Source organism: Heliangelus exortis, chromosome 10 (genome assembly GCF_036169615.1).
Source record: "Heliangelus exortis chromosome 10, bHelExo1.hap1, whole genome shotgun sequence".
NCBI lineage: Eukaryota > Metazoa > Chordata > Aves > Apodiformes > Trochilidae > Heliangelus > Heliangelus exortis.
The window spans coordinates 15,770,593-15,795,598 of record NC_092431.1 but is presented as its reverse complement, the minus strand read 5'-3'; the positions used below and the strand labels follow the sequence as shown (position 1 = coordinate 15,795,598).

Here is a 25,006-nt window from a genome sequence, read left to right as displayed (position 1 = left end):
TTTTGGGTTTATGGATTAGCTGTATGTGAGATAACTAATGTGGCTTTTTGCTTTGCATTCTGACCCTTTCTCTTACAAGTTCTGCCTCCTTTTAGTCTTCCCAGTCTATAACCTCCACTTCTGTTGATCCTCACACCCTAGCAGAATATAAATCTGATGACTGATTCAAAGTCACCACTGCACTGAGATTAATGGCATAATTTTCACACATCTCACAGATCTCATACCAGGGGATATGCAGGTCCAGAGTGGCTCTGATTTACGTTTGGAATTCATCTCAAAAGTTTTATTCATTTGACTCTACTGTGATATACTTACATTCTGTCTCAAACCCAGTTATTTAAACATATCCTGAGATGTTTCCAAGCACTGCAACCAACAGGTATAGAAAGTTATGTCTATCCCAGTTAACCTCCTTTATTCCTCAAACCAGTGTGGCTGCTTGCAAACTGCCAGTTAGGACAAGTTCCTGCAACACTCCTAAGTCTGTGCCCATGGATAATTACAGGGCAGGGAATTCCAAGTTATCACAAGATAAAGGGATGTGTAAGATTACCATTAACACCATTTTAGCAGTAGTCTGTGCTCCAGTGCTCATAGACACCCCTTTCACTGTTTAATTTACTCATGCAGGAAAACAGCCATGGTCTGTGAATGTTTATATTTCATAGAATCATAGAATTGGCTGGGTTGGAAGGGACCTCAGAGATCATCAAGTCCAACTCTTGACCCATCGGTGCGGTTCCCAGCCCATGGCACTGAGTGCCACATCCAGGCTCTTTTTAAATGTCTCCAGGGACAGAGAATCCACCACCTCACCGGGCAGTCCATTCCATTGCCTGATCACCCTCTCCGAAAAGAAATTCTTTCTAATATCTAACCTAAATCTCCCCTGGCACAACTTAAGACTGTGTCCTCTTGTCTTGTTGAAAGTCATCTGGGAAAAGAGACCAACTCCCACCTGGCTCCAACCTCCTTTCAGGGAGTTGTATAGAGTGATGAGGGCTCCCCTGAGCCTCCTCTTCTTCAGGCTGAACAGCCCCAGCTCTCTCAGCCTCTCTTCATAGGATCTGTGCTCGAGTCCCTTCACCAGCGGGGTTGCCCTCCTTTGGACCTGCTCCAGCACCTCAATCTCCTTCCTGAGCTGAGGGGCCCAGAACTGGACACAGGACTCAAGCTGTGGCCTCACCAGGGCTGAGTACAGTGGCAGAATCCCTTCCCTGGACCTGCTGGCCACGCTGTTTCTGAGCCAGGCAAGGATGCCATTGGCCTTCTTGGCTACCTGGGCACACTGCTGGCTCCTGTTCAGCTTCCTGGCAATCCAGACTCCCAGGTCCCTTTCTGCCACTCTGTGCCCAGCCTGGAGCTCCCCATGGGGTTGTTGTGGCCAAAGTGCAGGACCCGGCACTTGGCCTTGTTGAACCTCATCCCGTTGGAATCAGCCCAGCTCTCCAGGCTGTCCAGGTCCCTCTGCAGACATTTGCTGCTAACATTGAGGTAAGCACTGATATTTTTGCATTATCTGAGGGTGGGACACTAGATACTTATAATCAGAGTGTAGTGACAATGTTTTCTTATTGCAGATTTCTCCCTCTTCCTGCTCCACTCTCACCCCCACACTGTACCAGTAGCCTATCATTTATAAGGGTGAGGCTTAAGGAAAGGACAGTCCTGTATCTGTATCAGAAAAACACCAACAGGTAGGTCCATTAGGCATCTTTAAGCTTCTTTAACAAATGCAGCACTGCTTGACATTAAGATTGAAATGCTGGTATTTGAAGTACTGGCTCTAAAGCACAGCCTAGATTTGAATGCATGTCTACATATAATGCCTATGTCTGCATACAGCTGTGAATGTATATACACATAAACACATGTGTTCATACAAACATCTGCACTGACTGCAATGGTTTTGGTGGTTGCTTAGAACAAGCACACTTTCAGACATCTGTTTTTATTGTGCTTCTGAATAACACATCTCGTTTTGCTAGAACTTAGTTGAAGCAAATAGCTCCTACAGGTACAAATTCCTTGTTCCCTCTGCCTTGATTTTGTTACTGGTGTGAGTTACCTGAAACTTTGGGATACTTACTACATAATTTCATGCATGATAGATGTTAATGATTGATGTTAAAAATGTTTGATACAAAACAGAAAGTGCTCCCTCCAATATCTCGATCACAAGTACTAGCAGTGGCAGGACCTATACAAACCAGCACTACCCAGTATGTTTATCAGTACACTCAGACTGGTTTTCTTCTGCAAAAAACAGTGTAAACCTGAAGCTATTACTTTCACAGAATTTACTCTAATATAATAGAAATATCACTGCCTCAATAATCATTCTCTAATAAGAAGAAAAATGAACACATTTATAATGATTGATGTCATACCTCTGCTTTGAATGTGCTTTTAGAAGTAAATGTATATTTTAAAATTAACTTTAAGTGCAGATAGTCACAAAGCCTGAGCATACTTGGATGACAGATTTAATGTGAGAAAACCATTAAAACATAACATTGCCTTTTCGATGTGTATACAGTGACATTGGCATGTTTAATAGCTATGAGATAACCAGTAGCCAAAGGAATAAAACAATTTATTATCAGTCCTCTAAGTGAAGACAAACTATGGGGTGACTACTGCTAATTGAGGAAGATCATAAGCTGAGTACTCCTACAATAGCATCTCATCAGGTTACCTTGTACTTTATTTTACACACAGACTTTTCAAAATAAGAGGTTAAAATCACATTCTGCAAGGAACTGTGGCTAAAATCATGTTTGCTCCAAGCAGAATGTTCCATTTGTGTCTGAAGCAGGATACTCAATTATTAGTTTTCTTTCCCTCATGTACTGACAGCCACTATTGCCTGCATCCAAATATCATGACTGAAGTCTGCACTGCCAACACCTCAAATATTTAGCTTTGAAGATTAATGAACATCAGACTATATCCAGCCTTTAGGACAGGGACCAGGCTGAAAGTCAAAGAACTTTAAATTTGATTACACAAAAACTACCCAGCAAATTTATTGATTTGCTTCCAAGGCAAATAACAATCTTTACAAGTACATGCTTAACCTTATACTCCCAAGCAATCAGTCCTAAGCATATATAGACAGCTTCCATATACAAGTAATAAAAAATACACTGAAAAGAACTTGTGCAAGATATTTATATATATCACACCTAAAAGGGTGAAGACTAACTCCTCATTGTTGTAAATTCTCCTATCTTCCTGTCTGCACTGTTAATCAGTGCAGTTAATATAGATATGACTATTTAAATCAGATGAAAGTATCATGTAAGCATTAGGTATCATTCACACCCCCTCCACATCCCTGTATTTATATAGGTACACATTCTTATATGTACATATTAATCATGCACACACACATGTGTAACTGTTCCTGTATATATGAATATGTTCCCTCAGAAAGTGGGTATCTAACTCATTCAATTCACAGACAGGTTACAGCATCATAAATAACTGAACAAAAACACACAAAATTTTTCCCATTTAATTTACAAGCTGCATCTATCTGTTCTGATATGAAAAATAGTTTAGAATGTTTAGAATTTACTTGTAACACCATTAATGCTCGTGTAATTTTATACAATACCAACTCAACATCTGCTCTTACATTTCTTCTGTAATCAGAACTTGTGATTTAATTTTTCACCTTCTCAAAATAAAAAGTGCATGGAACACATCTGCTGTCTTTTTCTCAGTAGTTCTGAAAGCAAATCCTATGCATACTCTCCCAGCTTCTCAATTGCTTTCACTTCTCTCTATGGAAATAAAATATTTGCAAAAGGCAGATCCTACAGATTCTGTGGAGCTTTACCCTGGGTAGTGGAAATCTGCCTTGCTTTCTCCCCCTTACCATCTTTTCCTCTTCTGACACGTCTAACATTTTACAGGAGGAAAATGAAATTTTTCCTCCTCTGAGCATCTCAAAGTGTATTTATTGACTTGACTTTTGTGCTTCTGAAATGGGCTACAGATATTTAAGTATTCAACAACTTTTGCTTAATGCATCATAGAAGTAGGAAATGTTAAAACTTTTTTTTTAGGCAGTGGTTTAATAACAGCAGTGAGTCACACTCAATATGAGCCTTTGAACCTACAAATGCATATGGGTATTTGCTTTTATGCAGCTTCTTCTGATTTTATTATTTAGCAATCGAAGGACCAAGTAAAAAAGATGGCAAAAAATCCACTAACTTCAATCTTTTTGAATCAATCTTAATTTTGTTCTACTGAGTACCAGAGACAGATAGCCTAATTAAGCATTTTCACTCAAAATGAAGGAGACTTGGTTGCCACTGGCTGGACTTCAAGCAAGTGATGGCATTGTACATCCTGGGAAACTGAATTTTAATTCCTGGAACAATACTGGAATAAACAAATAGTAAAATAGCCATTTAAAGAAAACATGAAAATTTTATAGCCAACACCAATATTTAGAGAGCAAATGTTATCCAAGTAAAGTTAGTAGATTCTCACTGTCATAACTATTGTAAAGCATTAGGGGATCATGGTTCACTTAGAGTTACTGTTAGGGGAGTGCAAATTAGTTACAAAATCCTATATAGATGTTGATTCTCAGTAGGTCCCTGTCAGTATGGAAAAAAGGTCCTCAGTGAGCTTCCACAGGTGCCCGTCCAAGGTCCAGTTTACTACTTACTATTTTCAATAGGAATCTGAATTATAGGATAGAAAAATGCTTTTTGAATGTTCAGATTACACCAAACCAGGATGAAAAGAAAGTATGTTGAACTAAAACTTCAGAAGTCAAACCAGTGGTGACAATTTCAAGAAACCACCTACAAAATTCCAGATGCTACTCAGTGCAAAAAGAAAGCAACATGTGGCATTTAGGGAGAACTAACTCATGATCTCAGAATAGGGAACAGAAAAGCTACTGAACAGTTCAGAAAAGGAGAGAGATTGAAGATCAGGAACTGAATACTGATATGCAATTTATGCTGAAACAAATGTAGAGGAAAAATTCAGGACAACAACCTTTCAATAAAAAAAAAAAAAAAAAAAGAAAAAAGAAAAAAGAAAAAAAAAGCTGCAGATGTGACCCATTCTGTCAAACATTTTCTGGAATTACACTATTTCCACAAAATATTTCAAACTATGTCATTTTTTTTTCCTCATAAAAAAACATTCTGAGAAACCATCCACAATTGGAGTTCAAAGTTGAAATGTTTTCAACACATAAAGTCAAAGTTAAAAACAAGGCCATAATTATACAAATCACATATACATGAAGCAGTGGCTAGGTATCCAGCACACTTAGGAATTAGAACTGGAAGATAGGTTTTATTCAGTTATTTGAGGCTCACTCACTGCTTGTCTTCCTACAACATGAAAGGAGTTTATACAAACATAGGAAAATGCATTTGATTTTATTTTTTTTTTAAATACCTAGAGTGCTATACACACAGAAATCCCTCTGCCATGAAAGGTAATGTATGGTTTTAAATATAGAAACAAGGTTCATCATGATATAAGAAAATATTTTTTACAGGAAGAACATGAATTGACTGAAACAGCCTCCCCAGGGATCTGCTTGAGCCCCTGTTGCTGGAGGCTTTCCAAATGCAATTGGACAGGGTGCTAAAATAATCTCAAATAGTCTACTTTTCCCATGAAAGGTTGGACAAGTTCATCTTTCAAGGTCCCTTCCAGGCTGAGCTGTTTTATGATTTTAGTTGCTTCTATTAATTTATAGTTTCAGAGACTCACAGTTTGAAGATACAGAGATATAAATGGAGAAATGATGCTTGCAGTGATGGATAAATTTGAAGTAAATCTCTATGTGGCAGTCATATTCAAACAATCAGGGTGTCATTTTCAGTCAAGAGAACCAAAAGGTAACTTTGAAGAACATAAAAATTCAGGCTCTCTTATACAAGTGTAAATTGAAGGCAAGATTAAACTGAATTATGTTTTCATACCTCTTCTAGATCAACTCAGCTGGTTTAGAATCAGACACCTGTATCCTGAGGCATCATTACAAATCTCTTGCCAAAACCAAGCAAAAGGAAATAGGTTAAACCTTTGTGCTTCCTTTAAACTTAGGTTTTGTTTTTCATCTGAGTACTTTCAACTTTAGGTGGAATGTCAGAAGAAACAGGTCTCTGAATAATTATTGATGGTCTTCCTATTTGCTGCTCCAAAAATGAACAGCTTTAAAACTTCAAATTATGGTAGCAAACCACTTTTATATTAAAATACACTGTAGCATTATAATCTCACTGACTTACCTTGTTCCTCGTTGATGAGGCCCATATTTGCATGGGCTTGTGCCTCTCTTTTCCCACCATCAATTTTCACCAGTTGAGCAGTGTTAAAACATTGCTCATAAAAGTAATTTCTTAACCATTTGTCCTCAGGGTCATTGAAACAGTAGGCCAAGTTAAGCTGGTTATCATACACCTCCTCATAATGCCCTTTAAAAACAAAGATTACAATGAAAATGTTAGATTACCATCAGCTTTCAGAAATCTTCCTTATTATAGTGATTACCATATGATGAAGAGCTATTTATATTTTTACCACTCAAATAGCTCCAAGTTCTCCTACATATCCACTCAAAGAATTAAGGTGGAAATTATAACCTTAGAAATAAGGCAGAATTGAAAACTAATTTTAGCAAAATCACAATAAATTGCTCTCATTTCTGTATGCAAAACCAAATTTCAGTTCAGTAAGATGCAAAATCTGAATAAGCCATCGGCTAGTCAAGAGAGAGGAGCTAGGGGGATCAGAAAAAAATAATAAAAAAAATAAAATCACAGTCACTGCTGGAGAAGTGTTAGAGCAGGCATGAAGACCTTTCAAAACAAGTGTCAGGTAGCGACTGTGGTGATGGAGATAGAGCCAAACAAAACACTCAGCAAAAAATGATCCATTAATTCATACCATTTTAAAAGTTCAAAGCAAGATGAACAAGAAAGGCTGTTAGTTTTAATATACATTCACTTTTTAAGTACTTTATCACTCTTAGAAATTAAGGAAAATGTGGAATTTTACACCTTGCCCTGAAAGAGTTCACCAAGGTATTGCTCTCAGAACAAGAGTGGAAAGCAGAGGAGACTCAAGGTCACACTTGTCCTTTATCATCTGAAGAAAAACCCCACGTTTACTTCCCACTTTCAGACAGTTAAATGAAAACAAACAACATCTAAAATATGTAAAAATCCTGTAAATCCTCAGTCCAAGCAGAATTTCAAAATCATAAAAAAATATATCATTCACAATGTAAAAGTACAGTACAAGAGCTTCTACTGAATTCAAGTTATTTCTCTCAGAAAACCACAAAAAAACCCAAACAAAAACCCAAACCAAACCAAAAAAAAAAAAAAAAAAAAAAGACAAAAATCCTCAATCTGCATCCAGGTGGGTTTTGAATAGCTCCAAAGGAAGAGACTCCACAATCCCCCTGGGCAGCCTGTGCTGCCTGTGCCAGTGCCTCGGCACCCCCAGAGTAAAAGTTTTTCCTTAAGTTTAAGGACACTTGGAATGTTCCAGCCCCTTGACCCTCATCTTGTCACTGGGAACTACTTAAGAATCTGTGAGATAACAACAGACATCATGAACCCATATGTTTCACAGCTGAATTTATCACTGGCTAAACTAAATACATTTTCTTTCCAAACTCTGCCCATTACAGATGTAAATGGGAATAATAAGTTAAAATTCCACTGCAGTTTGGTTTCCTACTTGCTGTATTTGTGGCTGTTAAATGAATGTAAGCCAAGCAGCCAGTTCTTAAAAGAAGTTTAAATAGTTTGGAAAAGAAGGAATTAAAAACTCCACGTCTCATAGCAGGTAAGGGACTGTTTGGTTAAGCTAGATGTCTGACCAGAACACTTCTGCTTTCCAGACTTCTGCATTTTGTATGCTTTGCTCAAAAGAGGGGAAAGAAAGAAAAAAAAAAAAAAAAAAAACCTCTTACTCCTGGGCACGGAGCACCACACAGAAATCAACTGGGGAATAAAAAAACCAAACTGATTTCAGTACAGGGAAGATTTCACTGAAAGTCAAGATCTTTTCTGTTTTAAAACTCTGATAACATACAAAAGTGCTTTGATCAAAAGATGTAATTAAAGTATCTTCTTTCATTATCTGCAGGAAGAATAGCAGAAAATCCACCTGTCAGCAAGGACTAGTTATCAACTGTATATTCTAATATCTAGGAGTCCCTTGCATAGTTTGGAACAAACAGCAGCTATTACTCAGAAAAGTACTTTGAATGCACCAAGCCACACAGGAGAGTGTCTCCTCAGCTTTATCTCTAGCATGTTCTGTCTTAAAAATTATGAATTGTGGTCTAGATAGGAAGCAATCTAAATCTCTTATTTTGTCTGTTGTCATGACCAAGTTCTTTGACTTCAGAAAATCTTCAGAAAGCTCTTCAGTGTTGCACAACACAGCAAGAACTTCATTCTCTCTTCTGAAAGAATCCTGTTGCCACCTAAGCATACCTGCAATCTCCAAGAGGTTTATCTAGAATTTGTTTCTCCTCCATTCTTATCTTTGTCATTTTGGAGAACAGTGGCTGAATTTTCCCTGCTGAAAATTTTCTGTAATCTGGCTGACATTCCTGAACACTCTGGTTTGTGGGTTTTTTTATTTACAAACTAGTTATTATTCTTCTTTAATGATAAACCATACTTTTTGTTGCTTTTACTTTTTTATTATTTTGCTAGCCTATTTATTTCCTCTATGAAGGGGTTCATATTTCTACCTTTTAAGTCCCATTTATATATACAAAATTATGATTTGTGAACCAGTTTGTTACATACATTTCCATTTCTGGAAGTGGTGTTATCTTATTTAAAATACTAGGAAACGAAAATATTTCACATTCTCTATAGAATCGCCATAACAGAGATATCACCCAAATTAATCTAGATTACCACCTCATTTGTTTCTAAGGTTTGATATCAAAATGTCAGCTTAAGTTTAGTTTTGAGAAGAATAATTATCAATATCTAGAATTCTTGTATTCTTAATCAGAACATTCTTCATGGCTGTGAGTTTTCATCCCTTTTGTTCCCCCTCAAGGCTTAAAAAAATACTTCTTAGGTATCAGAATACCCAGGAGTGTTCATCATAAAAATTATCAATTAGAAAACTTACTCGGTAGAAATTAAGGCCATTTTTGTAAAATAGGCTCAAAACCAATCTCTGTGAATGATGCCAGAATGAAAGCAATATGTTTAGTTTAGGTTCAATGTATAATGTACATCTGTCCATCTCTATGCATTCACACATATATGCATGCACAGCTATATACAGTCAAGATATAGTTGGGATTCATCCAAACTAAACCAATTTAGATGTAGATATGGGCTACCTAGGGTCCCTTTTCTCTCACTGAAGAAAAACAGATAACTTCTTGGCTCTGATTTAACTCATCCCAACTTCAACATCTATCTCAGCACAAGGGAACATTTTAGAGATTATCTCAAAACTAAAAGGCAGAGCTTCCCATTATGATGACAAATACATAAACACATGAACAGAGAAGCAGAAACCCAATTATAACCATTAACATAAAATAACCATACACACATGTAGATTACAGCTCAGTGAAAATGAACTTGGGAGATACCAGAGGATACACATGAATGGATACAATAACCTCCTAAGGGGAAAGACAATTCAATTGTCATTGGGGTAGAACACTAGACAGAGATTTGTTGCCTTTGCAACATTTGCTACGAAGTATCAAAGCACTAATGCTACATAAAATTACGCAAATAACTTCAGGTAGTGCCCTGCAAGTCTCAAGAGATGGAACTGACCTGAGGTGAACTATTGCTACTGCCACAGCTCTGATTGAATGAACTTTAATGTGACCCTCTGATGAGTATCCTGCTGGGGAATAACAATGAGAAGTGCCCAAAGACAACCATTCTCTTGTAATTGTCTGTGGCTGTGGCTGACCAGATGGACTGCTCATATAATAAGCACCAAAATAGCACAGGTTATACAGTTATTGCAATGTTCGTAGCCCAACCTATGGCATAAATGTGAAATCTTACACAAAAGTTTTGCACTGTAAAACGTTAACTCTTTTTCAACTTCAAAGAAAGATTTTCCAGTGTAAATACATCAAATGCTCTTGCTTCGTAGAATTTATGAAAAGTCACCTTCTGCTACAGCAAATGATAATTCATGCTGTCAAAAGTTTTCTCTATGCAGACACGAGAATACAAGAACCAAATTAGGACTTGTTCTCTAAAACAAGGGTCAGCCTGTAGCAGACACACAGCTTCAGCACTCAGCACACAAGATACCACACAGGTTGCAGGGGGTCACGACCCAGGACGGAACCTGAACCCAGATGGAACCTGAACAAGGCAATGGCTTCCAGGTCTTCACTCCTGCTCTCCCCCAGCTGCCCCAATGATCAGCTCACCATCTTGCCCCTGTGAAGGCACATCCACACCTGAGCACAGCAATCTGAGGGCTCAGTACCTGTTGCAGCCTCTGAGCTGTTATATTTTCCCTGGGTTTGCTGCCCTGAGCTGGCAAAGTAGAGCCAAAGGCTGAGACACCTCATGCTGGAGTAGTTCTTGACCCATAACTTGTCTTGCATCCTCTTCACCTTGTACAGGTAAAGCAGCTCACTCTATCGGGGGCTGATTATGAGTTCTTCAAGACCCCCGAGGTTCCTACACAAGAGTTAGGGTTCAAGCCTAAATTTAGTAGGTAGTTCAGAAATGATCTGAAGAGCAACATTTTCTAAGCACTTCTGAACTAATACTGGGATAAATAACCTCTACTTCGACAAAAAGAAATCTGGCACATTATCACTCAGAGTCTGGCCTTAGCCAAAACCACACCATTGACTCTTTACAGTATAACCTGCATGCTAGCAATTATCCTTCTGGTAAACTTGGAACTAAATAAAAGTAGCTATGCAGTTCTTTGACAAGATGGCTCATAGAAATGGCTTGACCTAATGAGCATACAGACTCAAAAAGTAAATTAGCAATGCACTTTAAAACAACAAGACAGACAATTAGCCTGTAGTAGTGATTTAAAAAAAAAAAAAAAAAAAAAAAACAACCCCCAAAAAACCAGTTACACTCATATGGTAAAATCCATGCAAATACTGGCTTAAATATCTTAATTTCACTTTTAAGTGTTTATATCTGAGAAACAGAGGTGTTACAATTATAACGAACTGTTCTCCCAGGCACACATTAAACTGGGTGCTGTCCAGAATGTCCAATATGTAAGTAAAAGACTTCTTAGTTGGATTTGCTTTGTTCCTACATCTTCCTCAAGACCTACACGAACACACAGAGATAGAGTCCAGCTTTGTCTGGCTCTTAGACAAGAACAACTCCATTTAGTTGGCACCTCTCTGTAGGGTGGGTTCATCATTTGTTCATGAGGTGTCACCAGCCAGAAGATACTGAGTTTGCAACCCTCAGTATCAGACAAGGATGTACCATGGGTTCAAACTCTAGGGAAAAACTCATAGCTAGGGAGCTATGGCTCTTCAAAGGGATAGAAACAACAACCTGCCAGCACGGTTTTACACCTTTCAAAGACAATTAATACCTTTAAGTGGCATTACTCTGAGCCAGAAAATGAGGCAGGCCATTCCTCAGCCTCAAAATATAACTTCCTTTTTGAAAAAAAAAAAATAATAAACCAACAGTTTCAGACACGTGTGAAGAAGAAACTGTACACACTAAATGCTGAGCTATGTGGATAAATTGCTTTGGCATTTATTCTACATTCTTCTGGAAAAATCCCTACAAGCATATATGTTTAAAAAGATATTTTTTTTTTTAAGCTACTGTAAACAGAGAGGCCAGTCCATAATAATGAATATCAATGATAAATTAGAAGCAACTGAATTTTCAAGTCAAAAATAGCTACATAATTTGCATCAAAAAAGACCCAGTAGAAATGCAGTTAAGTATAGCCAATATTTCTTCCACTGTTTTTGGGGATAATTCTGTACCTAAGGAAAAATAATTCTGTCAGCTATTTTTCTGAGAAGCTGCGAGGATTAATGCTAGCTCTTCAATTTAAATATTTGAGAGGTTTTCAAATACAATGACAGTGATATCAAGTTGGATAGAAAAAAATTTCTTTGCACCCAGTATAATATTGGTAATAGCCAATTAAGAAGAAAAAAAAAAAAAAGGAAAAAAATAAAAAGAGGGGACAACTGCTGTATGATTTGAAGTTCAATCAAACTGTTCCACTAAAAATGGAGAGAATATTGAATATTCACTGCTGTATGTAAAGTTAAGTGGTCTGTACAATGTAGCACTGGAAAACAAAATGTCCCATTTTCAAACCCAGCAGTAAATAAATAATTGCTCTCTGATATCAGCCTCCATATCATGAGGGATAGCACCGATTCTGTTCAAACAGACAATTTATCTCCAGCATCACAGCATCCTATAACTACAAACTATATTTTTAAAAACAACACATTTTACCAATAAATATAGAAAATGAATGAAAACCTAACTTTCTCTGTGCACAATGGTAACGGCCAAAAAAGTCTCAAATTACAAGCAGGAGTTCCAAGTTATATTCACAATTAAGACAGCAACACACTATGATACAAAAATATCAGGTGAGAAAAACTAAATAACAAATAAAGTTACTTACTGACACAGGAAGTAAATTTTTGCTTCCTATTTACTGCACCAAGGTCAAAAGCCTTTCACAAAGTTTAAATTCATCAAAAAAAAAAAAAAAAATTACAAGTAATGAAGAATTCTTTTCCATAATTTATCCTTCCTATTTCTTCTTGATCACAAATGTTATCTCAGGCCAGCAGAGCTGACAGAAGCAAACTTTCTCCTAGCCTCCCACTAGCAGCAGCCACACTATGAAACTCTCATCCTTTATGACTCCAAGCGTTACCTTCAGCCTTTTAAGCTTGAACTGTGGAGGCTGAAGAGCAGCTTCAGGTCAGCTGCAGGGGAGGCTGCTCCGGTGGGATAAGTTCCAGCTGAGGAGAACTGCTGAGCACTTCTTAAATGGTGTCAACTAGAGCTGTCAGGAGATCATAAACCAGAGCCCCAAGCAACTTGATTAGAGTCAGAGAGTAACTGGATTAGCAGAACGACTGAATTAGTAGTTGATGAGTTAGATTAGATCTACTGAATTAGATTTGATGAGCTGTATAATTCATGCTATCTTCACAGCACTCCCAGCTCTAACACCTGCAACATCCATTAGCATTCCTGTGCCAGGTGACTAAAGCCTCACCTAATGCAAACAAGAGATTTTTGCAAAGATTTGCACCTATTTCAGGTGGGAAAAAAAACCCCAAAACTAACTTGCTCTATTGACATGCTCTCATTATTTCTCTAATTAAGAAAAAAAAAAAAAAAAAAAAAAAAAAAAAAAAAAAAAATTAACAGGCAAAGCTGGGAGATGTTACCTCCTAGAGGCAAGACACAGTCAGTCAGACAGCTGGTGGGATGTTGTCTCCATCAGAGGTGAAAGACTTAGCCCAGCACACAACAAGCACTGGGGTCAGTGAGAGAAAGGGCCCCTGCCTTTCATAGGGCAGGAACTGCACAGTCAGCATCACCCTGACTCTGGGAGCAGGTGGTCACATATAACTTTGTAAGAGTGACAAATACCATGCACTGAAGGAAGGTAAAATGCTCTCCCCAGCAGCTGCAGGAAGCCAGCCCATCAAGACAAGGCAGATCTACTGCTTATTGAGCATCACCACGTTGGCAGGATGGTCCTGCCAGGGTATTCTGAGTGCAAAAAAAAATCATTGTCGTCCTGGAAGCTATGGGGCTGCCTATGCAGTTGTAAACCATATTCCAGACAAATCCAAAGATTCCTTCCAATCATGGGCTGTTTAGACTTCCTGCTTAGAGTGGCAGTGGATTAAATAAATAAACACAACTTTTGGCTTTCACAGTAAACAGCAAAAAACCATTCTAAGCCAACATTATTTTAAGTGCTGAGAATTTTTTTATTGTTATTTTGGTTTAAATGAAGTTTTACGTTTCTAAATTTTAAGTCCAAAAGCTTAGGTTCCAAACTTGCAAGAGTTGTTGTAGCTTTTTGTATTAGTAGTTATAAAAATGCAACTTGAAACAAGCCAAGTGTAGTGAAATCAGCTCAGCCACGAAACAGGATTGCAGCTGGAGCTTTATCTGCCTCCATCCCTACAATTATTCCACAGTAGAAAGACAGAGTAAGTTATGTTACTATTTATAGCAAAGGGATATGATAAATATAAGCATTTAGTAAATAGTAGGCAACAGAGAAAATACAGTAATTTGGAGTTATGTCTTCACTAATATCAAGTAATTCACAGGTGGCATGTTACATCTGTGTGCTGTATTTTATTTGACATATTCACAATCCTTTTTAAGTCAGTCACAAATCCAAACACAGTTAGCAGACAGGGTATTTAATAAAATTGGATTTATAAAACTATTACTGTGTGAAACAACATTTCACCTATTAAATTTTTCTAATACAAAATCAGCTGCTCAAATCAATAGAGAAAGGGAAACAGTAAATAACGAAACTATAAAAAATAATTGAGATGTTATCAAAGCTATAAACACATCAAACATTTCTGATGATATCATAACGCGGTTTTTCCCTTTTTTTTTTTTTTTTTTTTTTTTCCCTTCATAAAACCTCTCCCTCTATCTGCAGCTCCTGATCATTTATTGTATAAATACAGCTCGGTTGACTGAGGCTGCACTGTGCTAAGATGCAGGAACGATTCAAATTCATACATTAAACAATTTGGAAGCTTCCCCCAGGCGCTGGCGGCTGCGGCTCCCGCTGCTCTGCTCCCCACCATCCCCCATTTACCTGCTCGCTGGGCTGCCTCAGCCCTGGTCAGGAAGTGGTGAAGCTGATCCAGCTTATCAGGCTGCTCCTCCAGGGATTTCTGCTGCCATATGGCTGACCCAGGCCCTGCAGCCTCCCTCAAGGCATTCCACTTCTGTATCAGAGTGAAGAGCTCGGAGAAGGACTTGTGATAACCCTGGCGCAGCATGTCTATGCAGATGTTCTTCTTGTATGAATTCCTGTTCCTGGGAATAAGAAAGATGGATTTTAAGCCTTTAAACCCCTATTCCGTTCTCCACCTCGCCAAATAAGCACAGAGAATGAAAACAGCTCTCAAGAAGAGACCTCTGCGGCTGAGCAGTGGGGAAGAGGTATTCTTTCCCCTCTTCGGAAAGCATTCTGCTAAAACACAATTACAAATGTCATTCCCTGGGGAAGTAAATATGACAATAATGAATAAATAAAGGTTGAAAATATACTGGTATTCTTTAGCCGGTACTGGGGGAAAAGGCTGACTGATGGGAAAATACCCCCACATTTACATCAGTTCATGAAAACACAATGAACTCTTGGTTTGCTTTAAAACAGTGCACAGGGAAAAATGAAGCACATTCCACGTGTCAAAACAATGTGTATGTTAAACAGTTTTGCTGTAGGACATAATGGCTTGGTTTAAAACGTCAAACAAATGCTATGCCAGAAACATAATCATTAGGTATTATTTTGCCTCTGTTTAGCATACAACTTCAGCTGGGGCAGGATTGCTAAAGCAAAAGTTTGATAATTTCCCCCCAGATTGAAAATAAAATGATGCGATGATGAATTTGTATCAAAGGTATCTCATTCATAAACTCTGATGAGACAGACATATCAAAAAGTTGTGTAATCAAATATTCTCGAGAGATAACATTTCTTTTTAGGTATTATTTATGGCAAGAATAACAATCTTTCTTTTATGTGGCATGAAACAATCATCATTTCCTATTCTGGAGAAAACTATGAGTCCAATGGGACTGCCTGAGACACGAGGAGGTAAAGGTTTGCAGGCTTAGGTATCCAGTGTGAGAAAACAAACCTTTGTCCCAGGGAAATGGCAAGGACCCAGATGTGTTGATTTTATTTTATACATTCCATTAAGCTTCCAAACGGCTTTCAAGACGCTCTTTTTACATTAAAACCCATTTAACTTCAAATTCTCAGCAGTTTTAAAATAAATATGGAATTCTGAAAACTGAGATTTATAGTGTATGTAATAAATGCAGATGACTTCATGCTAAACAGTAGCCTAATGAGACTAATTCATCTACCCTAAAAGGAGCTGCTGCAGCTCTTCAACAACGCTGAGAAGATGGAAGTGATGCAAAAAACTTCTTAGCTAGATGTCAATGAAATAAACAGTAATGTGAGATGTAGGAAGCAAATAATCTGCATTATTTCATATTTAATAGGATTTAAATAAAATATATTAATGACTACGTAGATGCATATGTATCCTTTACATGTATTTTTTTTACATTTCAGCTGCAGAACTATGCACAAAATTATTACAAAATCCTTATGCAATTTAGACTAGACAGTACTGAATTTATGTTTCATATATAATAGGTGTTTTTAGAGATTGAAAAGCACACATTGCACACACAGATGAGGGAAAACATAAGTATTCTGTACTAGAAAACATATGGAATATTTAGAAAAGTATACAAGACATATATTTTAATATATATATATTAAATAAATACATAAATAATACCTAAATTTTATTTTTCCAGAATGTTATATTTGTCCTATATGAGATACACAGTATATAGCTATAAAAATACTGTAAAGATATTATGCTAACACTACACAATGTATTCTCTACTCTGTATATCATATGCTTGCTTTGTTTCTGGCTTAAAATTCTATCTGAAGAATATTGAAGAATATAAGTAAAAAGTCCCTACCAACTTCCAAAGGCTTAGGACTGAATCATGGAGTAATACAGCTCTGAGCAGTGGAATAGCATAGCAGACACACACGTGTATTTATTTATTCAGATGATGTGATCTATATGTGTGTAAATGTGTGTGTGCATTAGGTCATGAGATGTACTGGCAGTGAACAAGAAAGTACTGCTGAAAGATCTTAGCAGTCACCAAACAGAACATCAGTTATTTTTTAACACTCACTGCATACTCCCTGAGCACAGTTCCAATATTTGTATAAATAGAAAAACTGTGTCCATGTAACATTATTTCCTGTGGACTGATGCATTTTATTTGAAGTCAAAGCACATTTTTCCCACCAAACAGTACTATTAGCAAACCAATACAGGAAAATAAAACAGGCAGTAAACCAGGTCAGTTTTAAAAATCCACGCCAATATTCTTTTAATAAATCCCATCCCAACTGAAAAAGACATTGAAATAATGCTGAAGGAATCACGCAGTACAGAACATATTTTGTTTCTTAGGCAAAGATAACTGATTGTAACTCCCAAGCAATGAAGCTATTGCATAACCACTCAAATTCTAGAGGCATAAAAGATTTACCTCATAGTTACACTTAAAAACAGAAAATAAACAAAAATAATAATACTATCATTTTCTTGTAAGCCCAAGATGACTGATCACATACAAACAATAAAATGGGGCTAGAAATGGAGAGGATGGTATTTGTGATACCAGGAGAGCTTGGCAGTGCCATGAGTTCTGAAGTTGGTTCAGTTATTAAAGTCCTTCCAGATGAAGATGCCAGTGCCTTTTTTTCCCCAACAACCAGTGCTTGCAAAGAGAGGAGTAGTGTAGGTGGCAGGCAGCAGCAAACTTTTCATGATACCTTGAGATAAACCAGAAATTCTCAGTCCTCAAAACCCTTTTCTTACCGTTTTGTGATGCCATGCAGCATGCAGGAGGAGAGGTTAAACAGACACCTCGTGCTTCACACAAACGAATTGCACCACTATATTTCTAATATCAATATCAAACCTGGATACCTCATTAAATCAACATGATTTTTTTTATTTTATAAAACCCATCTGTTAACAGTATGTTTCTAGTACATTAAAAGATAGTTGACACCAAATCTTTTGAAGCTGAATACCTGATATATTATGATCTATTATTAAATAAGCGAGTTTGTTTTTCTGCATCGCATCCGCACGGATTTTCCCTTTTCCTTGGAACAATCACGTTACTTCCAGAAGCAAAATGAAGGCAGACTGGCCTTTCACTCGGCTGGGGATATTCGGGACGTTTCATGGTCTCTGGGGGCATCTACTGGAAAGGCAGAAAACTGCAGGCAGGACGAGTTAATCGCGCAGGGCTGCAGAACAAAGGCCCGGGCCCCGGGGGGATGCAACGCCGGGCACCGCGCAGCAGGACGGGGATTGCGCGGCCGCGCTGCTGCCTCTGCTGTACGAGACTCACGGCCTCAAAAGCACCCGGACCGGACCGAACCAGACCGCCCCGCCGCTGCCTGCACGGCTGCCTGCAAGCCAGGGAACCAGTCACATCAGAATGAGCAGACGGCTTTGTAATGTTGGCTGTGTTAAATTTTAAAATGGAACCTCGAGCCGAGTACAAAGCTCAGGTCCTCGTTCCTCTTTGGATGGTGTGTGCCGGGAGAAGAAAAATTCTGGTGGATTTTTAAAAAAAGAAACATTTTAAAACGAAATCTAGAGTATACCTATGTATTTACTGTTAAAACAAAGATACCGATCAACCTGTTTTTAATTTAAACAAGAGATGTTGTCGTTTTTTTTTAAAATCCATACAATTCAACAGATGAAAACCATATTACTTAACCCAGGCACAGACATGCTGAGAATCCCCTGTCCCTCTGAATGTACACTCATCTTTGTCATTACTGAAACCTTACTGATGTTGCTACAAGTTTATTTTAAACAGGTTGGGTAAACCATGGAAATGAGGTCCACTTGGTCAGTCCGTTTGAGTATGATGCATTTGTCCTACAGCAGAATTTACTGTGATGCATATTTTATGCATGAGGTGCTGAAAAAATCCTGTGTGCTTCTGTCTATTTGGCAAGGGAGGTGTAGGGAGGGTGACAGAAGAGTCTTTAGCACCAAATAAATAACCACCAAAAGGTAAAGTTGCCATTTTAGTGGTGTTGTCTTAAATTTGATGATTTCATGTGGTGTAGCATCACTTGGATGGAAGCAGCAATGCACTGAAGGTGAGGCTGAGAGCTTGAAAAGGCTTGAAAAGCTATTGTTAACACCATGCTTTGAGAGTATCTGGAAATGGCTACAGGCATTTTACTTCTCTTGAGCTATATAGCTACTTACGTAATTTTTCTTATATGCATTTATTTATTATTATTATTGCTACTTTAATACAATCTAGAGTCATGCTAAGGAATCACAGAAACTTGATTCCAATCTGCCTTTACCAGTGCAAAAATCGTAAGTACTAACCTTAAGTGAGGCTACTGAAATGACACTGTTGTTGGACTCCAGGACTTTCCTATGTTATGGTATTGTCCTTCTACAAGACTTTACAAGCTGGGACATCAGGATGGTACCACACATTCCCTTTAATTTAAAATCCTGCACAACAAGGCTGTTTGAATTCTATCCTTTATGTGGGGCAACAGAAAAAAAAAAAAATATAAAAGGAAATTAAGAGGCCTCCAAGCCAGGACTGATGATAGAAATTATCAAAACTGCCAGAACAGCATAACAGAATTATTTATCTTGAGCTTAATTCTCCTCTCTGGTGTGGTCAATTATACACATGCAAAATAAGTGCAAAAGTCTGGCAGTCTCAGATGAATTTTTTTTTTTTTTTTTTTTTTTTTCTTTAATATCAGGGTTCATATCTTTAGATTTTATAGGATTTAACCAGTACTACAGGTTAATGTCAGTTTCTGATTACAAGTGCACTGTAGCAATTCCATTTTGTAAGGCACAAAATGGCACAGATTAACCAACATACTATATAAAATATTAAAATGTACTTCCAGTGTAAAATAATTACCAATTATTATAATGTTTAAAAACTATATTCAAATAGGTTTCATCCACTTGGGATTTCCTTCTGCAGTTGGCAAGTCAATGACTTGTACAAATGCCTTAGATAAGGATCACAAAATTATGAAAAAATAATAAAGTGTACATTGTCACATGTCTGAGCTGGGAGCCACCAAAGTCAGGCACTCAGCACATTTTCACCACGTACTTTTCAAAGCTGTTTAACTGCGTCAGAGCACAGTCCTCTCTCTAATTTTAGTTTAAAGATTGTCCATTTAAATTCTTTTCTTTTAATGAAATATTTATTGGATGGTAATACGTTAAATTGTAGACTATAGTAATCTCATTAAAGAAAGATGTGAAAGGACAGTAAATGCCATTAAGTAATAATAGATGGTTAATTTACACACCAGAATTTTTTGTTATTGAGACTGAGAATTAAATTATATTAGGGTAGGATACATGTTGGTTTGTTTGTTTTGGTTTGGGGCTTTAGGGTTTTTTTTGGCTAGGTTTTTTAATATTCCAAATTCTAAAGCTGAAATAACTAATGTCTCAATAAAATAAGACCAAATCCATCAACCCCCCTAATACTAACTAATGTCCTAGCATGAAAAGCACAAAATCCACCCAGACCCATGGTGTTATTAAAAGTGCTCCCTACTCTAAGACCAACATCATGACAGGGAAGAACATCTCCTTGGAGCTGACTTCTGTAACAATTCAGAATAAGATACCAGTTCAAAACAAGAAAAGGCTTTAAAAAATTCTATGTATTTTAGGTTCTATGTATTTAGAACAATAAAGATAAGAATAAAGTATATGAGAAAAAAATTACAAGTACTTTAAACCCCATAAAGGGACAATAACTTTCAGCATAAGTAATGCAGGGGTTTTTTTGATCTCACTGCTTCATAGTTTTTGACTGTTGTCAAACCCCACTTTCACCTAAATCATGCAAAGGTGGATGCAAAACCTGTCAGTAGAATCCCACAAAGAACACATATATTGAACTCACTCTCTTTTTGTTCAAAGCTACACTGGCAGTTTAATACTACAGAAAATGAAAAATTAATCAATTACAAACATCAAAGGAAAACAAAGAAAAAGTTTTTTGAAATGAATGTAAGTACTGCAATAATTAAGAATCCTCTTTTACCCAGAAAATAGAAATTTAGCAATGGACTTCTTCAACATTCTGTCCCTAAACATAAATGCAAAGAAAGCACCAAAATAAAAGATAAAACTGCTGCCCTAATAAAAATGATCTTTATAAAAGAGGACATACACCTGTGATTATTTCAAGCATAATCAGAAAAACACATTATTATCATAAATCTTTCTGCTTTTATTTCTAAATTATTATGATCATTAACAAAAGGCAATTTCAACCACACTTGCTGGACTATTATTTATCAAAAGGAAGGATTTCTCAACTTTCAGAGCTGGTGTAATGGACCGAGAGCTAGAAACACCTGAGTTTAGAAACCTTTCCTTTTGACTTGCATGGTATCAGAGAAGTCATTACATCTCTCTGCAAGTTTTTTTCACAGTTTGCAAAATTATATTCAGAAAAAGATATTAATAATTATTTATTTTTTGTATCTTCTTGAGCTGATGCTACAAATTATCATAAAACTCTAAACAGGGCTATGCATTTTTTATACTATTGCTATGAACTATTCCCAAAGTATTTTTGCTTTTGTTTATGGTTCCTCAATTCAAGTCCCCAGCAGAACTTACTCAGTGTTCTATGGACAAACAGATCACACAGAGATTTCAAAGGAAAAGAAAAGAGAGTATTTTACACAATTCAGAGAGATTCACTGTGAGAATTATTAGGAAGTTCTGACTGCATCAAGGCAAATTAAACTGTTATTCTTTATTTCAGAGTCTTCTTGTATATTAGAGCTGCTTCACCTTTATGGGGTATTTTAAAAATAGAATTCAGTTGTGTATTGCTTGCACTAAATACAGTACTAAATACTGTTGAACTACTGAGAAATAAAAGCACTAGAAAACTGTAAGACCAAACTTAGTAAAAACAACAAGTTACATAAAAAAAAGGAAAAAACTTCGGCTCACTGTGTTCTTCTTTATTAAAGTATGTCATGTATTTTATCTTTGCAAGAGTTTGATGAGTTTTTGCAAGTAAAATTCTGTTTCCTCTATACTTGCTAATAGTCATGAGAATCTGTAGTTTGCACCTTCCCATTAAAAATGTATTGTATTTTTTGAAATTATTCACCCCGCCTTTTATCCAGATCATGTCTTTGAAAGGAGGAAGTAGATAATAAATGGAATAATTCATGATTTCCCATTAAATATGAAACTTTCTTTTGCAGAGTTTAGAAAATGAAGTTCTACATAATGTACAGAAGTTGATTAGAACTTTTTTAACCTTTTCAAGAAAAAACCTTTCACATTACACAAATGCACAGAGAAGTTTCTTTAGGAAAGGCAAACCATTCATTTCCCTCCCAGTTTTGGTCTTTAGCTCACTGCCTATTTAGACTAACTAATATGTTTATCAGGCTGGAAATCTAAAGATATCATGAATCTGACCAAAAAGAATGTGTGCCTCTCAGTGCTAAAATCTCTTTTTGAAAGTTGTTTAATAAACATTGAATTCTTGTCATGGCAAGCAATATTGTTAGGAATTATTCAGACAGAAAAAAAAATACATATTTAAATAATACTGTGAAAGGAATTTAAAATTTATCAACCAGATCAATAAGTAACTTGTGCCGTTTCCCTTTCTACAAGCATCACATCAGTAGGGAGTTTGGAATAGAGTGCTTTAATTTAAAATCTCTTTTACTATGAAAGGATGCACTTTTTAATTCTGATTTACCCTTTTCTGTAGTTTTTAGTATTTAAAAATGAAGAAGTATCCTTGAAATGTAAATGAGATGACACAGTATTCCACCAGTTCTCAACCAGAGTAATGTTAACAAAGAGGGTCAGAAAGTGCTCCCAGGTCATTCACAAAGAGCAACATCATCAAGAACAGCAAAACCTTGCTAGAACCTGAATAAAAAAGGGAAAGAACATTTTCCTTCTTTTGCTGCTCTGTCCTTCTTTAGTTGCCTTGAGCTCTTCTCTCTCTCTTTGTACCCACAATGTTTCACACTGAAGAGACAGAAGCAGCTCAAACCAGTGCATTGCTAGATTCAAGGACTGTGCAGCCAAGGCTGTTTTTTCTGTCACTGTACCTACCTGATACTGACACTGAAAAGAGCAGAAACTTTTGTATATTAAGGTAATAATTTGTCTCTTAATTCTCTCACTGAAAAATAAAAAAACAATTGCACTAAGAGAAGATTTAAAATTGCTGTGAGGTCACTTTTGTTCTGGACTTGCCAGTTTCCTGTAGAATTCTGCCTCAGGAATTAGTGAGTGCAACACTCCAAGACTTGTACCTGGTATTTACAGCTTGCAAAATTCTCTATGTTGGGATTCAGCTGTAAATGTACATCTGAACTCATCACCTTAAGCTCTCTGTATATGAAATGGAAGTAGGGGCTTCAAAAGAATAATTCACCTTTTTCTAAAGCAGTTGTCTGAATCCTAAAAAATGGCACTTAACTAATCAAAGTACTTGTTCTTAATTATTTCCACTCAATATATGGGGTGATCATTTTAGTCCTCTGGATCAAGGTTAAACTTAGGTGAAAAATTCCTTCGTTGTTTTTGCAGAGAAGGGCAAAATTTTATGGAAGCAAAGATTGCTACTATGCTTCCCAGTCATCACTCCTCCAGCAAAAATATCATTTTCTAGTTTTCAGTACACAATCTGGAAGTAGCTGAATGATTCATCTTTCCAGTATTAGGTGAGATTAGCTGGCAGTTGCTCTGGGGGTCACAGCCCAAGAATAAAAAGCCTTTGCCTTTTTCTGTTCCAGATAACCTTGAAGTGGACCAGCCTTCTGGTGAGTTCTAAGCAGAACAACCCATTGTATTTCAAAACCATCTGAACCAAGATAATCTTGTCTCCTGCCTGAAAAAGTCATGTCAGAGCATGTCTTAACTGACACAAATTAATCAAGGCAAGCTTTCCATAACACACTGATCCACCAGTCACAAGACAGAAAACACAAATTTTCTGCATGTCTAGCTCAGCCCATACCATCTCTGGAAAATAACTTAAGATATCATCTGACCACCAATGAGTCTTCAGCAAGCACAGCCAAACTCCATCATCTAATTCACAAAAAAAAATCTAGCAAAAATCACTAAAGTTTTTTTGTTACTACTACATAAAGCTGTTCATCTTGACAAAAGCCTCTCTTCCTAGTCTTTTACCATTTTTTGATGGTATAGTCTTCTATGTATGGTCTTCTTCCATTTGTATGAAGAGAAGAGAACTCTTATTTGATCTTCCTGCCCCTGACAAAAAGCTCAGGAAACAGGAACAACAATACCAAATTCTGGTCCATTCTACGCTCAATCTCATTTGAAGTTTCAACCCTGGAATCAATCTTTTGATGGAAAATGCCTTAATTCACAGTTCATCATGAACTTTTGGACTCTTAGATCAGTCATAAGGACTATTTTTAGCACAACCTGATTTTGAGCCATTAATGATCTGGTGGGTCAAGACCAAGAACAGAAAATATCAGGAAAAGCACACTGAGGGCCAGTGGAGTCAATCTCTGAATAAGCTTACAAAATCCCAATTCTGTGGCAAGAAATCAGTCACCTTCTGCCTTAATTGGAACCTTTACTTTTTTTCCATTTCCATCTTCTTAAACCACATTTACTTCTTATTTCAAATTAAGTATTATTGTATATAAAGTATTTCTAACTCTAGAAGGAAACAAAGCAAAATTAATGAAAAAGGAAAGGAATGCCCTATTTTAATCCCACTGAAGTACTATCATCCTTAAGCACTTTTTTTTCTACCTCTTGTTATATCAGCCTGTGACAAAGAAAAAGACCAGAAAAACCTCTCCAGATATTTCCACAGAAAAATGACATTATAATATAGGCAAACTTAAAGAAATTCTTATTTGCTGAAGTTTGGAACAGAATACAGCACTGTAAAACAAAAAACCAACTGCCACCTTTTTTTCTTTCAACCATGAAGAAACCAGCATATCTTAATTTTAAGGAATTTTGTCAAAGACATCATTTTAGGGAACAGCTTTAAAGAACGTTACTTGTTTCCATAAATGAGATACT

The 25,006-nt window shown here is 36.8% G+C and overlaps 1 protein-coding gene across 4 annotated transcripts in view; it reads right to left on the bottom strand.

Annotated features, from left to right (window-relative positions):
- TTC29 (tetratricopeptide repeat domain 29) overlaps positions 1-25,006 on the bottom strand; it is a 123,945-nt gene that overhangs the window by 86,067 nt on the left and 12,872 nt on the right. For all 4 annotated transcript variants that reach the window (XM_071753707.1, XM_071753708.1, XM_071753705.1 and 1 more), the window contains exons 4-5: positions 14,869-15,092; positions 6,285-6,470 (exon numbers count right to left, since the gene is read on the bottom strand). In XM_071753707.1, the coding sequence (XP_071609808.1) occupies positions 6,285-6,470; positions 14,869-15,092 (410 nt within the window). The remainder of the gene's footprint in view (positions 1-6,284; positions 6,471-14,868; positions 15,093-25,006) is intronic.